Source organism: Nycticebus coucang, chromosome 2 (genome assembly GCF_027406575.1).
Source record: "Nycticebus coucang isolate mNycCou1 chromosome 2, mNycCou1.pri, whole genome shotgun sequence".
Classification (NCBI taxonomy): domain Eukaryota; kingdom Metazoa; phylum Chordata; class Mammalia; order Primates; family Lorisidae; genus Nycticebus; species Nycticebus coucang.
The window spans coordinates 184,486,216-184,501,517 of record NC_069781.1 but is presented as its reverse complement, the minus strand read 5'-3'; the positions used below and the strand labels follow the sequence as shown (position 1 = coordinate 184,501,517).

At 55.4% G+C, this 15,302-nt stretch overlaps 1 protein-coding gene across 13 annotated transcripts; it reads left to right on the top strand.

Moving 5' to 3' along the window:
• Positions 1–505: 505 nt before the first annotated feature.
• On the top strand, positions 506–14,592 carry VPS9D1 (VPS9 domain containing 1). Of its 13 annotated transcripts, none has more exons than XM_053556044.1 (17): positions 611–636; positions 993–1,079; positions 1,643–1,788; positions 2,023–2,098; positions 4,250–4,342; positions 4,447–4,609; positions 8,012–8,123; positions 8,207–8,269; positions 8,729–8,781; positions 8,883–8,970; positions 9,210–9,295; positions 9,832–10,349; positions 11,050–11,179; positions 11,515–11,723; positions 11,925–12,024; positions 13,307–13,411; positions 13,808–14,592. In XM_053556044.1, the coding sequence occupies exons 4-17, from the start codon at positions 2,032–2,034 to the stop codon at positions 13,899–13,901; spliced, it is 1,881 nt and encodes a 626-aa protein (XP_053412019.1). In that variant the 5' UTR covers positions 611–636; positions 993–1,079; positions 1,643–1,788; positions 2,023–2,031; the 3' UTR covers positions 13,902–14,592. The 13 variants fall into 13 exon arrangements, with proteins under 13 accessions (XP_053411945.1, XP_053411934.1, XP_053411955.1 ...); XM_053556035.1 differs by having other exon boundaries at positions 1,582–1,788; XM_053556052.1 differs by lacking the exon at positions 993–1,079 and having other exon boundaries at positions 514–636.
• The last annotated feature ends 710 nt before the right edge of the window (positions 14,593–15,302 follow it).

Genomic DNA, 15,302 nt, shown 5'->3' with positions numbered 1-15,302 from the left:
GCGGGCCCGGACGCCGACGCCGGTGCTGCCCGGGCCGCTCCCCTCTGCGGCCCGACTGCCACTCCGCCTGTGGGCTGCGTGGGACGCTAAGATCTCGCGACGAGCCCACCAGAGAGAGGCGACCTGCTCCTCCCCGCCTCTCACCGACGGGCTGAGACGCGGGGCGGCCACGCCGGCCGAGGCCGACGGCGCGCAGGTGGCAGAGCGGGCCGCCGGGCTCGCAGGCAGGGTGAGGCTCCGGTTGTTGCCTTTAAACGCCCGCGGCAGCTACGCGAGGGGCTCTTTTCCAAACGGGAGACAGGGCCCAACCCAGTCACTGACAGGACCCGCCGGGGGCTCCCCTACCCCCGCCCCTTCCCCCCGCTGGGGCCCACATTCGCGCGGCGGTTCTCGGACGGCGGAAGCGAGTCCGCGCCCCTTCCGGCGGTCCGCTGCTCGGCGACTCCGGCACTCGGGCAGGCTGCGTTCCGGGCTCCCGGGAGCCCGCCGCGCCCCGGCCCCCGCCCCCTCCCGTCGCCACCTCCCCTGCCCGGCGCCATGGCCACTGCGGCCGGGGACGGCGCGGTGAAGCCGCTGCAGAGCGCCATGAAGTTGGCCAACGGGGCCATTGAGCTGGACACCGGCAACCGGCCTCGGGTGAGGCGAGGCGGGGGCGGGGCGTGGTCGCCGCAGCGGCTCCAGGAGGGACCCATCCTACGGGGCAGGCCCAGGGGGCCCGAACCGGGCTGGGCGCCGACCCAGAACTCCTTCCCGGGCGTTCCTGGGGCGGGGACGAGGGCAGGGGCGCAGTTGGGACCCTGGGCTCTGGAGTCTGTGGTGTGACCTCGGACAGCTCACAGTGCTTTCTTGGTCTCAGTTTCCCTCTTGTTTAATGAGACGGTGAATTAGAACCGAGATTTTATTTGCAAAGGGCGTTCAGGAGGGTCTGTGAAGCAACCCTCCCACAAATGGGTGACAGGTAATTCTACGTGTATGCATATTTTTCTGGGCAGACTCCGTAGATTTATGCCATACGGGACGAAATCCGGAGACTGCTGGGCCATTCGTGATGTGGCTGGCCATTTGCAGTCGCCTTCAGAGTGAGTGTGTGGAGTGCAGGCAGGGGAGGGTGTGGTTTGCTGCTGAGAATAGGTGCTAACTCCAAGGGTGAGGACCAGATGGAAGAGCTGGCTGAGCCACACTGGGCTTCCTAACAGGGCAAGAGTCTGCCTGTGCCTAGGAAAGGTACCCTCGCTCCTGAGTCTGCTGCTTTCCCTCACTTGTTTTTCCAAAGCCCACAAGTGAGAATTCCTGCCTGAAATCTGATTTGTCCTTTCTCTGAGGTATAGCCTTAATTAAAGATGGGTAATTTTACAGCTAAGATAAAACAGATACACTCTGCTGTGTTCCTGATGCCCTGCTCTGTCAGAGAGCCCTAGAGAATAGTCAGTCCCCTTGAAACTGGAACCATGTCATGTGTTCTAGCCTCTTCTGTGCACCTGGAATACTTACTCTTTGATTCTAGGAAAGAGATTTCCCAGAACCTAAGCTAGGGGGTGATTCTAAGATTTGCAACAGCACTCTTTATTTTTAACCTCTCAGGAGATCTTAAGCCACTGAATAGCCCTTGAGTTGCACAGGAAGGAAACGTGTTTCATTCCAGACCCACTGAAAGAGAATGAATGTCAGCTCCTTCCTGCAGAGGAGACAAAGGCAGTGAGAGGAGAGATTGATGCTCAGCTGGTGGTCCCTGGACCTCACTGCCTAATGCAGAAGTTGCAGGAAGAAGTGTTCTGACATCACTTTCAGGTGCTGACATCTTTTCCTTCAAGTCTGAATAGGGATAACTGTTGTGCCCTGGGCAGAACACCACTCATTAGATTCTGAAGGATTACCAGCTGATCACAGTGCAGGCTGATGTCCCCTGGCTGTATCTCAAAGATAAGCAGCATTGTTCCTGTACTTCCACACAAGAGCTCTGGCAAATGCGATGAGTTCTTCCCCTGCCCTGGCCTGACCCTGCTGCTTCTTTCCTGGACACAGGAGGCATACATGGAATACCTGAGGAGCATCCACTACATTTCCCAGGTGTTGCTGGAAGAAGTGGAGATGACTAAAGGTACAGCTCAGCGTCACTGCTTTTTGCATGCTGGGCAAATTGTGGGCAGCTGTTGATGGATTCCCAGGCCTGGGGATTTCCTGTGTCTGCCATCCTGGTCACAAACAGAGTGACTAGTGAGCACTCAGTGACCATGCACTGGTAACTGGACCATGCACCATATTACATGGTGACAGGAAGTGGCCACTGTGGTGCGTAAGGGGATGGAGATTGGGGTGGGGCAAGACACTGACCTCAGCTGCACAGAGGTGGGGCCACACCCCAGCAGGAGGTGCAAAGCACCTGAGAAGGGGTGGGTGGGGTAGGGCTATGTCCATCCTTGGTAGAACTGGGATCAATCTGGTATAAAGAGAAGCCTGAAGACACTTTGAACTTTGTGGGAGAGACCAGTGTGGGAGTATAGCCTCTTTGGGTGAGGAGTGAGAAGAGTGGACTGCCCAGAGGTGGGAGGAGTGAAGGGCTTGGAGATGTACCTAGCACTTGTAACTGACCAAACTCGATAGGGGTAGTGGATGGCAGATGGATACTTGTAAGGGGAGGAATAGAAAGTTCCACAATAGCTGGGCGTTGTGGCGGGCGCCTGTAGTCCCAGCGACTCGGGAGGCTGAGGCAAGAGAATAGCTTGAGCCCAGGAGTTGGAGGTTGCTGTGAGCTGTGTGATGCCATGGCACTCTACCGAGGGCCATAAAGTGAGACTGTCTCTACAAAAAAAAAAAAAAGAAAGTTCCACAATTAAAGCTGGGCACACTGGGCAGGGCGTGGTGGCTCACGCCTGTAATCCCAGCACTCTGTAAGGTTGAAATAGGTGGATTGCCTGAGCTCATGGAGTTCCAGATAAGTTTGAGCCACACTGAGACCTCATCTTTAAAAACAGCTGGGCATTTTGTTGGGCGCCTATAGTCCCAGCTGCTTGGGAGACTGAGACAAGTGAATTGCTTGAGCACAAGAGCTTGAGGTTGCTGTTGAGTTGTGACACTATGGCATTCTACCAAGGGTGTCAAAATGATACTGTCTCAAAAAAAAAAAAGTAAGCTAGCCAGGAATGGTGGCTCATGCCTGCAATCTCTGCACTTGGGAGGCCGAGGTGGGTGGATTGCCTGAGCTAACAGGTTCAAGACCAGCCTGAGTCACAGCAAGAAACCAGTCTCTAAAAATAGCTAGGAACTATGGTGGGTGCCTGTAGTCCCAACTGCTTGGGAGGCTGAGGCAAGAGGATGGTTTGAGCCCAAGAGTTTGAGGTTGCTGTGAGCTGTGATGCCATGGCACTCTACCCAGGGCAACAGAGTGAGACTCTGTTTCAAAAAAAAGAAAAGTTCCACAGTGAACACATTAAGTTTGAGGGGACAAGCACCTGGTTGGACATAGGAGCACAAAGGCCAGGGAGAGAGCTAATGGCTCCCTTAGCACCATAGGGAGGGAGTGAGCTCATCTGAGCTCTGATAGGCCAAGATGAGGGGTTAGAGGAGGCAGAGGAACCCCAGAGGAGGAGGATATCCCAAAGGACAAAGAAACCCACGTGGTTCATCATATTTTGCAAGGGCAGTTTGGGGGGTTCGTGGGCCAAAATAGGGTATGGCATGAGGAGAAAATGTGTCTGTGAGGGGTTCACGTAAAATGGCCAGGGAAATGGGCCAGGAACTGCAGCTGGTGGAGCCCAGCAAGTTATAAGGTGGCAGCTCCTAAAGATGTCTACTGACAGGAGAAATCCCAGAGGAGGGTGGGGAGAACAGAACCCTCCAGTGAGCAGCCAGTATGGGCAGAGGCTGCAGGGGCTTGACATGGAGCCTTTAGGAAGGGAGGTCTGTGGGTCCACCACAGGAGGAAGTGAGGAAGGGAGCCCTCAGCTCATCAGTGTCTCTTTGACGTGTCTATGGAGGCTGCATGGCCTGCAAGAAGCTTCAGTGAAGAGTAAAGGCTTTGTTTAAGTCAGGCCCCCAGAGGGGGACACAGGGCCAGTCTGGGTACCAGGCACAGTGGCTGTGCAGGGCCACACAGTAAACCCTGGGCGAGTGACCAGAGATGAATGAGGATGGGGGGCTCACCTGGTGGTAAGAGGTAGGGTTACACAGCTTTTCCTCTTTCTCATTTTTATCTCACCAAATACCTGATAAATAGAGCTGACAATGACCAACCTTCTTGTCCCTTTCCCAGAAGCTGGGGAAACTGTGCCCCCTGACACCTCAAAGATGCTGAAGCTGGCGGAGCAGTGTCTGGAGAGGGCCCAGTCGACAGCCGCCAAACTTGGTGGGTCTCACAGGAGGCAGCTCTCCTAGGGTACCCCCAAGTCTGTATCTCCTTTGTGTAATGTTGGCCCACCCTGCTGACCCCTGGCTTTGTATGGCTTGCAGGAAAAACATGCCTGAAGCCAGCCATGCCCATGGCTGCTCCAGTCCCCTCACCTACCAGCCGACACCGCCGGGTATATTCAGATGAAGGAGGGAAGCTCTCTCCTTTTCTGCCACCTGAGATCTTCCAGAAGCTTCAGGTGGTAGAGTCACAATGCTCTAAGAAGTAAGATGGGGCAAGATGGGAGGTGGGCAAAGCCTGGGAATAGGTTTAGAGGTCCAGGAAGGTGAGCTGATTATTGTGAATTTAGTTAAAATGGGTCCTGGAATGGAATACATTTTTGCATGGCAGAAGCAAATCCAAATTCTCTTTGGAGGAAAGCACCTTCACCCTTCATAAAATAAGTGGCACACAGTCAAAGATAATCAAACATGAAAGGAGACAAGAAACGATGAGGGGATGACAGGAGAAAGAGGCCTCCAAGGTCTTCAAAGAGTTACCACACTTAAATACATATAGTTGCCTCATGTTCATTCGCTACACAATGACAGATTCAACCAACTACAGGTCAAAAATAATTGGAAAACAAAACTAATACAAAATATTTCAAAATGAACAATACAATATAACCATTTTTTTTGTAGAGACAGAGTCTCACTTTCTGGCCCTCGGTAGAGTGCCATGGCCTCACACAGTTCACAGTAACCTCCAACTCCTGGACTTAAGCGATTCTCTTGCCTCAGCCTCCCGAGTAGCTGGGACTACAGGCGCCTGCCACAACGCCTGGCTATTTTTTGGTTGCAGTTTGGCCGGGGCCAGGTTTGAACCCATCACCCTCGGTATATGGGGCCAGCGCCTTACCAACTAAGCCACAGGCGCCGCCCAATATAACCATTATTTACATAGCATTTACATTGTGTTAGTTCTTATGAATAACTTAAATATATGATTTAAAGGATATGTGGGATATATGTAGGTCCTATGCAAATACTATGCCATTTGATATAAGGGACTTGGGCATCTATGGGTTTTGGCATGGTGGAGCAGATCTTGGAATCAACCCCCAATGCATACCAAGGTATAACTATGTGCCCTCCATATTAATAGAGACAGGAGAAGTTTGAAAATACCTAAAGGGAATTAAGAAACTATAAAATCTGTGGCGGCGCCTGTGGCTCAGTGGGTGGGGCGCCGGCCCCATGTACCGAGGATGGCAGATTCAAAACAGGCCCCAGCCAAACTGCAACAAAAAAATAGCCAGGTGTTGTGGTGGGTGCCTGTAGTCCCAGCTACTTGGGAGGCTGAGGCAAAAGAATTGCCTAAGCCCAGGAGATGGAGGTTGCTGTGAGCTGTGTGACGCCATGACACTCTACCCAGGGTGATAAAGTGAGACTCTGTATCTACAAAAAAAAAAAGAAAGAAAGAAAGAAAAAGAAACTATAAAATCTGATGTGGCCAATAAAGAAATAAGTAAAAATGAAACAAAAAAATACAATACTAGAATTATTTTCTTTTTTTTGAAAGAGTCTCTCTTTGTCACTCAGTAGAGTGCCATGACATCATAGCTCACAGTACCCTCAAACTCTTGGGCTGAAGCGATTCTCTTGCCTCAGCCTCCCGAGTAGCTGGGACTACAGGCGCCCACCACAGCACTAGGCTATTTTTTAGAGATGAAGTCTCACTCTGGCTCAAGTTGGTCTCAAACCTGTGAGCTTAGGCAATCCATCAAACCATCTGCCTCGGCCTCCCAGAGGGCTGGTATTACAGGCATGAGTCACCATGCCTACCCCTAAAATTACTTTATTTATTTATTTTATTTTTTTATTTGAGACAAGAGTCTCACTTTGTCACCCTCAGTACAGTGCCATAGCATCACAGCTCACAGAAACCTCAAACTCTTGGGCTTTAGCGATTCTCTTGTCCTCAACCTCCCAAGTAACTGGGACTACAAGCACCTGCCACAGTGCCTGGCTATTTTTCTTTTTTTTTTTTGTAGAGACAGAGTCTCACTTTATGGCCCTCGGTAGAGTGCCATGGCATCACACAGCTCACAGCAACCTCCAACTCCTGGGCTTAAGCAATTCTCTTGCCTCAGCCTCCCAAGTAGCTGGGACTACAGGCGCCTGCCACAACGCCCAGCTATTTTTTGGTTGCAGTTCAGCCAGGGCCGGGTTTGAACCCGCCACCCTCAGTATATGGGGCCGGCGCCTTAACGACTGAGCCACAGGCGCCGCCCCAATGCCTAGCTATTTTTTTGTTGCAGCTGTCATTGTTGCCTAGCTGGCCCAGGCCAAGTTCCAACCTGCCAGCCTAGGTGTATGTGGCTGGCACCCTACCCACTGAGCTACAGGCACCGCCCCTAAAATTAATTTTAAATACTAGTTGGGAACAAGAATAATATCCTCCAGTAGAAATCCTCACAAACACACAAAAACAAGTAGATAAATTTATTTATAACAGCAGAGTAGACGTCACTAAAAAGAGAATTAGTGATTTAAAAAAGGTCAAAGATATCCATAACATGTTACAGAAAGAAATACAGATAGAAAATATATGAGAGGTGGGGTGGGGAGGGAAGAGGCATTTAAAAAAGAAAATATGATGGAAGGTCTAACATAAGTTAATTGGAGTTCTAGAAAGAGAAGAGAAGAGAAAGTAGGAGACCTTGTTTAAAAAGATAATGGCAGATAATTTTTTAGAACTGACAAAGACACCAAGACACAGATGCAAGATGCCCAGTGACTCCCACGTGGTATAGACAGGAAGGACCCACTCCTCGCCCTGCTGTGGCTGGGCCTCCTGGGATTCTTCCTCCTTCCCACTCACCTCATCTTTACATGTGCAGCTTCAGGGAAGGGCCAGGCACAGGACTTCGTTCCCAAGACAGATTTTTCCTCCTCAGTCTTGCTTCTCCACAACCTATACCCCATCACCAAGAAGATACGTAAAACAAAAGCTTTCAAGGTGGAGTGACCATTGGTAACTGTCTTAAAGTAAACATACATTTCCTCAATTCCTGGGTTGCAAACTAATCTAGCTGGCTCATACAATACCTTTAAAAAGTTTCACGTCATTGCCAAACATACATAACTGATCTGCATGAAAGTCCCGTGGTCCAGGCCAGGCTTGGGAGCGCACTCATATAATCCCAGAACTCTGGGAGGCCAACATGGGTGGCTCTCTTGAGCTCAGGAGTTAGAGACCAGCCTGAGCAAGAGAGAGACTCCCATCTTTACTTAAAATAGAAAAATGACCCAGGTGTTCTGGAGAACGCCTATAGTCCCAGCTACTTGGGAGGCTGAGACAGGAGGATCACTTGAACTCAGGAGTCTGAGATTGCTGTGAGCTGGGAAGCCATGGCACTCTACCCAACGCAACAGAGTGAGACTATCTCCAAAAAAAAAAAAGTCCAGTGATCCAGCACCTCTTGAAAAGTCAAAAGTCCAGGCGACAGGAAGGCCTGTGTTTCAGCAGGGTAGGTTGGAAGGGGCCAGGCCACTCCTCCATGCCCTGCTGGCCCCCCATCATCAGCAGAGTGGGTCAGAGAGAATGAGAGGGAGGCTCCTTAGCCAGCAGAGCAATCTTGGGCTTCCTGGAGCCTGGATGGCAGCTTGTACCCATTTCCAGAGAATTGACACCACTGGAGGAGGCCTCCCTGCAGAACCAGAAGCTGAAGGCTGCATATGAAGCCCGGATGGCCCGTCTGGACCCAAGCCAGGCCATGCAGAAGACATCCCTAGTGAGTGAGACCCAGGGACGGGCTTGGTGTAAGGAAAGGGTGGCGGTTGTGGAGTATGCCTCACTCACTCCTTCCTCCCCTAGACCCTATCTCTGCAGAGGCAGGTGATGGAGAACCTGGTGATCGCCAAAGCCCGGGAGGAGACAGCATCCTTTCAGGCCGTCCTGGTGGGCCCTGAGCTGAGGGCAGAGTGGGCAGTGTGAGGGGAGCAGAGGTCAGGGTCGGATGTGGCTTGATAAATCTTCATGCCTTAGTGGGGCCTGTCCTCGGGGACTGGTCCCCTCCCCCGCCGCAGCTACCAGGCCCTCCTCTGGCTCTTGCTGTCCCGGCCTCTGGGCCGGCTGCCCCCGGCTGCCTTCCCCAGCACCGGCCTAAGCCTCCCCAGAAGCCGCCGCCGCCGAGTAGCTGCCCGTCCTCCCAGCTCTGCTCGCCCGCCGGACTGTACCTCTGGAGGGCAGCGGCAGCCTCAGCCGCCCCCTGCACCCTAGTGTTGCACGGCCCCGGGATGTCCCGGGTGCTCGGGGCAGTGGAGCGGATGAGGGACGGGGAAGGGGCGGAGGCCCGCCCAGGTCTGACACTGCGGCCCCTTGACTCTGCCGCCCCAGCTCCAGCGGAAGATGGAGGAGCGTCGGCTGCGGCTCCAAGAGGCCGCGAACAGGTGCGCCTCCTGCCGCCTCCCGGGCAGCGGGGGAGGGCTCGTAAGGGTCTCCAGCGCCCGCAGGTCCAGCTCTGGGGTCCAGCCTCGTCCTTGCTCCCCAGGAGGTTCTGCAGTCAGGTCGCTCTGACCCCGGAGGAGCGGGAGCAGCGAGCCCTCTATGCCGCCATCCTGGAGTACGAACAAGACCACGTGAGTTCCGGGTTCCCACGGGCGGAGCCGGGGCGGGGGCGGGGCAAAGCCAGGGTGTGAAGGGCTTCATTGGGGGAAGGGTCTCGGTAGGGGGCAGAGCCAGGGTCCAGCTGGTCTGCTTGTGTTGCATTCCCTGCACCCCAAAGACACTTCACCCTGGGGCCAACCTCGCACGGGATTAGGGGCTTCCCATCGTGGGAGACCCAGGATGCTTTCATCCAAGGTGACCTGTCCTGCAGGACTGGCCAAAGCACTGGAAGGCCAAGCTCAAGAGAAGTCCAGGGGACCTGTCACTGGTGACTAGCCTGGTCTCACACCTCCTCAGGTACCCTTTAGCTTCAGGTGCCTTTCTGATTTGGCCCTACCGCCCCCCTGGGCAGGCCTTGGGCTCCTGCCCCTGTCTGTTGCTGGATGCTGTGGAAGAGGGGTTAGAAAGCAAGGAGCATAATCAGAAAATCTGGAGAGGTTGCTGCTGCCTGACCAGGCGGCCCAAGGTCCCTGACAGAGTCCCTGTGGGGATCTCAGCTCCCCTTTGCTAATGGTTCCCTTGGCTTCCCTCCATCTCTCCAGATGGGGTGAGTCAGACTTTATTTGTGAAGTTCACTGACAGGAAATAATCCAGGAATCACTTCCCTGAAACCTTTGATGGTATGACAACTTGGTAGACAGGTGGATGTCACAGGTGAGGGCCCAAAGCTCAGATGGGTGAGGTCAGTGACAGGCTGGGGCCAGCTGGCATTCTGCTGCTCCTTCTCATTATGATGGGTGGCTGTATGGTCTCTGCTAAGGCACCAGAATGGTGTGGCGCTGCCTCTTCTGGGGGTGCGGTGTTTCCTGAACAGTCCACTTCTCTCCTTACAGACTTCCAGATCACCCAATCTCACAGCTCCTGAAGAAGCTCCAGTGTGCCGTGTACAGCACACTGTACCCTGTCGTGAGCAGCACCTCTACCAGCGCTGCGTCTGCCCCAGGCTGCTGTTCCCTGCCCCCCGACACAGACCAGCTGCTGGCTCCTGGAAGCCGCAAGCTCCGGTCCTCACAGAGCCTGTACTGTGTGCTATCCCCCCCAGAGGCCAGCACAACTCTTCGGCCTCAGGACAGCTGCCCTGCGGCCCCCACGACACCTCCTCTACACCCTGACCCCCTGGACAGAGGAACAGAAGGCAGCTCGAGGGGACCACCTTCACCCCTGATGGATGCCTCTTCCCACCTGCCAGACAAAGACAGTTCCTTTGAGGACCTGGAACAGTTTTTGGCTACGTCTGAGAGGTGGGGCCAGGGCCTTGGGGGGCAGCCTGAGCCACAGACCCCAGGGCTACAGCAGGATCCCCTGCTGAAGCAGCTGAAGAGTGCCGTGAAGGACATACACAATGCCATCGGTGAGCCCTCCCATAGGATAGGCAGTGGGGAAGTTTCTCTGTTAGCAGCTCACCAGAGCCCTAGGATGGGCCTGGGACCGAGGCCTTCCCTGGAGGCAGCCATGTCAGCCCTGACTTGCAGCTCTGTTCACCCTCCCCTGGGGCCAAGCATTCTGCCCAGCAGAGCAGGCACTGGCCCTGCCCCAGGTCCTCAGAGAACAGGTGCAGGAGATATGTGAGTCCAGGGTCTCCCTTAGTCTGCACTGTTTCCTCCCTGGGCTGCCCAGGGAGGAGGGAGATATGGCCTGTTTACCCCTCACTCTTTGTCCTGCCCAGTTGAGTCTTCTGTTTGGGGAAGGGTCTGCCTGTCAGACCCTCTGGTCAACAGGTGGTCTTGGCTGTCCCTTTGGGTCTGATATATCTCAACCCAAGGACTGTTGAGTATGTGCAGCCTGCTGGTGTCAAGAGACTGAACTCTCATACTTTTAATTTGGAGATAGTACCTGTGGATCCTCTCCTGTGCAAGTCCTTTCTAGGAATGAAGGATTCTAAGGTTTTCTAAGGGCCAGTGAGGGAGGCTCAGCAGCCAGGGTCTGCTTTCTCACTGTCCTGCCCACACTCTGCAGGACTGGGGAGGCCAGCTCAGAGAGGGAGGACACTGTGGCCTACAGATGCTAGCCAGGGATGTTCCATTGTGATGTCCCCACTCTGTTTCTGGCAGACAGGCTGCTCTCCCTCACACTTCTGGCCTTTGAGAGCCTGAATACAGCTGCCTCCAAGGACCGCTGCTTGGCATGCATCGAGGAGCCCTTCTTCTCCCCGCTGTGGCCTCTGTTGTTGGCCGTGTACAGGTGTGGCCCCACTCTGTAGCTGCTATGAGTCCAGCTCCTATCCCGCAGGGCCTGGCCTGACAACTCAGGCACTGTCTGCTCTCTTCTTAATCACTGAGGGGGTTTTTTGGTACTTTTGGCTGGGGCTTTGCTCTGAGACCATCTTTGGGGGTCTCTAGTTTGTAGATAGGGCCATGTCCACCTCCCACAACTAGGGTCTCAGGAACAGTTGGGACATTTGCTAGGGGTGTGTGGCCAGTTTTCTTTAGGACTGAGCCCCAAGGCCTCCAGCCACAGTCCTGCCTTTCCCTGGGGCAGAGTCCCTGGGCAGCTGAGCCTGGTCTCTCTCTGCATAGGAGTATACACCGCACACGGGAGGCCGCCCTGGGCAGGATCATGGAGCTCTACAGGAATGCGCCCCCCACAGCTGTTGGCATCCCCACAAAGCTGCTCCCACAGGACACTGAGGCTAAAGGGGCCACCTCCTACCCATACTGCGCCGCTACCCAGGAGCTGGGTCTCCTGGTGCTAGAGAGTTGCCCTCAAAGGAAGCTGGAGTGCATCGGTAAGAGCCTACGGCTGTACATCTGCACTCTAGACCCATCTCTTGTGAGATGTGGGATGGGGGCGTGAGCAGTGGGAGCAGTGCCCACAGGGCTCACACCGCTCTGCCCAGCCTATATACATCAGGAGGCCTGGGGGCAATGCCAGGGAGTGTGGGCAGCCTTCCCATCCCCACCTGGTCCTCTGCCTCACCCCTCTGCAGTGCGGGCCCTGCGGGTCATCTGTGTCTGTGCAGAAGACTACTGCCACGCCCAGGAGGCCACCCTGGAGGCCGGACCCCAGCTTGTGGCTGCAGCCGCCATGTGAGTCCCAGGAGGGCTGGGGGATGCCCTAGGAGGGCACCAGGAGAGGAGGCATGTGGTATCTCCTGAGCTGGGAGAACAAGCCCATTTCTCCTGAGCTGGGAGAACAAGAACCAGGGCTCAGCAAAGGCTGGGGCAGGGCTGTTCACACTGTGCCCTTGGAGCTGAGTCAGGGCTTCTGGGGGTCAGGAACCCCACAGCTAATCTGCTAGAATTTGAGGTTGCTCTTCCCAGAAACATGTGCTCAGACCCTCAGTTTCACATGTGGGGACAAGTAGGCTGTGGGCTCCTAACAAAGGGCTGCTCCCACACAGCCTCCCAGCCAAAGGGATGTCCTAGCATGTCTCTGCTATCCCTTCCCCTAAGGGGCAAGCAGATCTTCCCCACCTGAGTTCTGCAGCCTTGGGTTTGGTGATGCCCAACCTACCTTGATCTCCCCTGGCCCTGGTGTCCACCTGGAGCCAGTGTCCCCTCAGCTCCCATATACGCTTTGCCTCCTGCAACCCTACCCTAGGAACCAGGCTCAGCTCTGCGCACACGTGTTCTGGCAGCCTGGTGGGGCTGTGGCTCCTGTGATAGGCTAGGAGGTCAGGCAGGGAAGACAACCAAGAGCAGAGAACTTGCTCCCTGTCTACCCAGGGCAAGGCCACTGGGCCCTCAGCAACAGGATCTGGTGAGAGAGGGCCAGGCTCCTGCACAGGTCATAGGTCACTGTAGGCAGAGGGGGTACCAGTCCCATGCTCATCCATCAGTGCAGCCACTGGGGTCATCTGTGTCCCTTCTGGTGCAGCAGATGGCTGGACCCGATAGAAGGATCTGTCCCCCATCTTATAGGCCCCTTGGCTCTCTGACCCTCACAGTTCCTAGAGGCTGCTGCCCTGTGGGGTTATGAGTGCCCCGTGGAGCCTCACTTGCTCCTTAGTCCTGCAGTGGGTCCAGGGCACCCACTGTACCACACCAGTGACACCCACTTCCAGCTTGCTCCTGCCCAGAACCCAGTGTAGAGGCTCCTGTGGGACTGGAGGGGACCCTACAGGGCATGAGTGACCACCATCTTGCCTTCCAGGCTCTCAAGTCTGTGAGATTGAGCTCCTTTGGGGGTGATGGCGTAGGCTGGAGGGGCCAAGGGCCACCTGGGCCCAGCCCTGGCTCTTCAGCACAGAAAGTGGGGCAGAAGGGCACAGAGAGGGCATCTGGCCTAGCAGGACCACTCCAGGGGCCACCAGGCCTGGGGAGTGAGTGGGCCTTGCCCACGCATACAGCACTGTGCCTTGCCTAGCAGTGGCGCTGACGACCTGCTCCCCATACTGTCCTTCGTCGTGCTGAAGAGCGGCCTTCCCCAGCTGGTGTCGGAGTGTGCAGCCCTGGAAGAGTTCATCCATGAGGGGTAGTAGCCCACCAGTGGCAGGACAGGGCAGCCTCACCTGCCAAGGGACCCTTCCCCACACCCACCCCAGCATCCCTACCTTTCACACACCAGCCTTGGGCCTCCTTCTCCACCTGTGTGTAGGCTACCCCTGGCCAGCATGTCCCACAGCTCAGCGCGCACTGTCCTAAGGCAGAAGCAGAGGGACTGTCCCCAAGCATCTGCCTGGGGAGGGGGCTGTTGGGCCCAAGGACTGAATGGGCAAGAAAGACCTCCCCAGCCCAGCCTCCCTCACAGCACCACCTAGGGGGCAGCTTGGGGCCCAAATCCTCCCCCTGGGAGGGCAGCAACTGTCTTCTGGAGTGCTGGGTGTTCTCTGTCCCCTCCAGATGACATGTGCTGCCTGTGTCCACACAGGTACCTGATTGGAGAGGAAGGTTACTGCCTCACGTCGCTGCAGAGTGCCCTCAGCTACGTGGAGCTGCTGCCCCAAGGGGCCCTGAGCAAGTAGCAGAGGCTGAACCCAGGCTCCCAGGACCACAGGACCCACCAAAGACAGTCTGGGAATTCACACTGCCCTGCATACCTGGCACTGAGCCTGGAGGGCACATCAACTGGGGGTGCTCTCCAGCCCTTATCCCTTTGTCACCCCACATCTGCCCCAAGGAGTATGGGTGGCACCTCTGCTCCTAAGAAAGGCTGAGAAGCCCCATAAAGGGGAGCGGAGCTGAGAGATCCCTGGGCCCCAGCTCACTCTCACAGACACTCAGGCAGCTTCTGGGGGCCATTAGAGCAAAGGGGCTTCTACCCAGCCCGCAGCAGCAGCAGCATCTGGTTTCTCTCCTGTCTGGTCCCAACTCCTGTGGTCCCATCCTTTGACCATCAAAGCTCCTCTGAGCCAGCTTCTTATCTGAGTTAAGACAAGAACCTGCTACCCGACCCCAGAAGTCTGGGGCACAGGTGGTGTGAGACTGTGCTATTCACCCACTGGGCAGGGACTGCTCTGGTGCCCAGTGGGCCAGTCATGTGGGGCCCTGAGCTTCCCCTTACTCACCATGGCAGGTAGGGAGAGAACATTCTGGGACCCCCAAACAACCCCACCCTGTATGTCCTCTCCTAGGTCAGTGTGAATGGAGGGTTAGTGCCTGTTACATGTCCACTCATGGTCACCAACCCAGCCTGAAATAAAGAGGTTACTGCTGTCTCACTTGACATGGCTGCTCAGCACCCACCCTGCTACCCACCACAGACCACTGAGGATAGGCAGTGAGGAGCCACAGCCCACCCCAAGTGCCCAACTCCTTCCCCAGAGCCTCTGCACGGGAGCAGGACCTTCCTGGGGCTGCAGCAGGCCAGACAGGACAGCTCTGCAGGGCACCAGCAGGCTGGGTGGAGTTGGGATTAGAGATCATCACTGAGGACCTGTCTCTCAGGAGTCACTGTCATTCTATACATGGGAACACACAAGGGCCCCATGATGGACATGTATGGCCCCTGGAGAGGGGAGGAGGTGGCTAAGCACTGGTATCCTCTGCCAGGGAGGAAGGGACCCTTTGTTCCTCCACAGGAAAGGGGGACCCCACCCCCAGCTTCCACCAAGAGCTGATTGTGGTGGGTGTTTGGCTTCCTCAGGGAAATGGCTTACAAAACAGTAACAGCAAGGCCAGGTAAGGTGGCTCACACCTGTAATCCTAGCACTTTGGGAGGCCAAGGTGGGTGGATCAGCCTGAGCCAGAGTGAAACCTCATCTCTAAAAAAATTGCCAAGCGAGGCGGGTGCCTGTAGACCCAGCTACTTGGGAGGCTGAGACAAGAGGATCACTTGAACCCAAGAGTTTGAGGTTGCTGTGAGCTGTGACAGCATAGCACTCTACCAAGGGCTATAAAGTGAGACTCTATCTCAAAAAAAAAGG

Excerpts from the sequence above, each read along its gene's own strand:
- VPS9D1 (XM_053555959.1), top strand. The coding sequence starts at position 538 with ATGGCCACTGCGGCCGGGGACGGCGCGGTGAAGCCGCTGCAGAGCGCC. Across the intron at positions 8,124-8,206 it reads CCATGCAGAAGACATCCCTA|ACCCTATCTCTGCAGAGGCA; the intron begins GTGAGTGAGACC and ends TTCCTCCCCTAG. Across the intron at positions 13,412-13,807 it reads GAAGAGTTCATCCATGAGGG|GTACCTGATTGGAGAGGAAG; the intron begins GTAGTAGCCCAC and ends GTGTCCACACAG.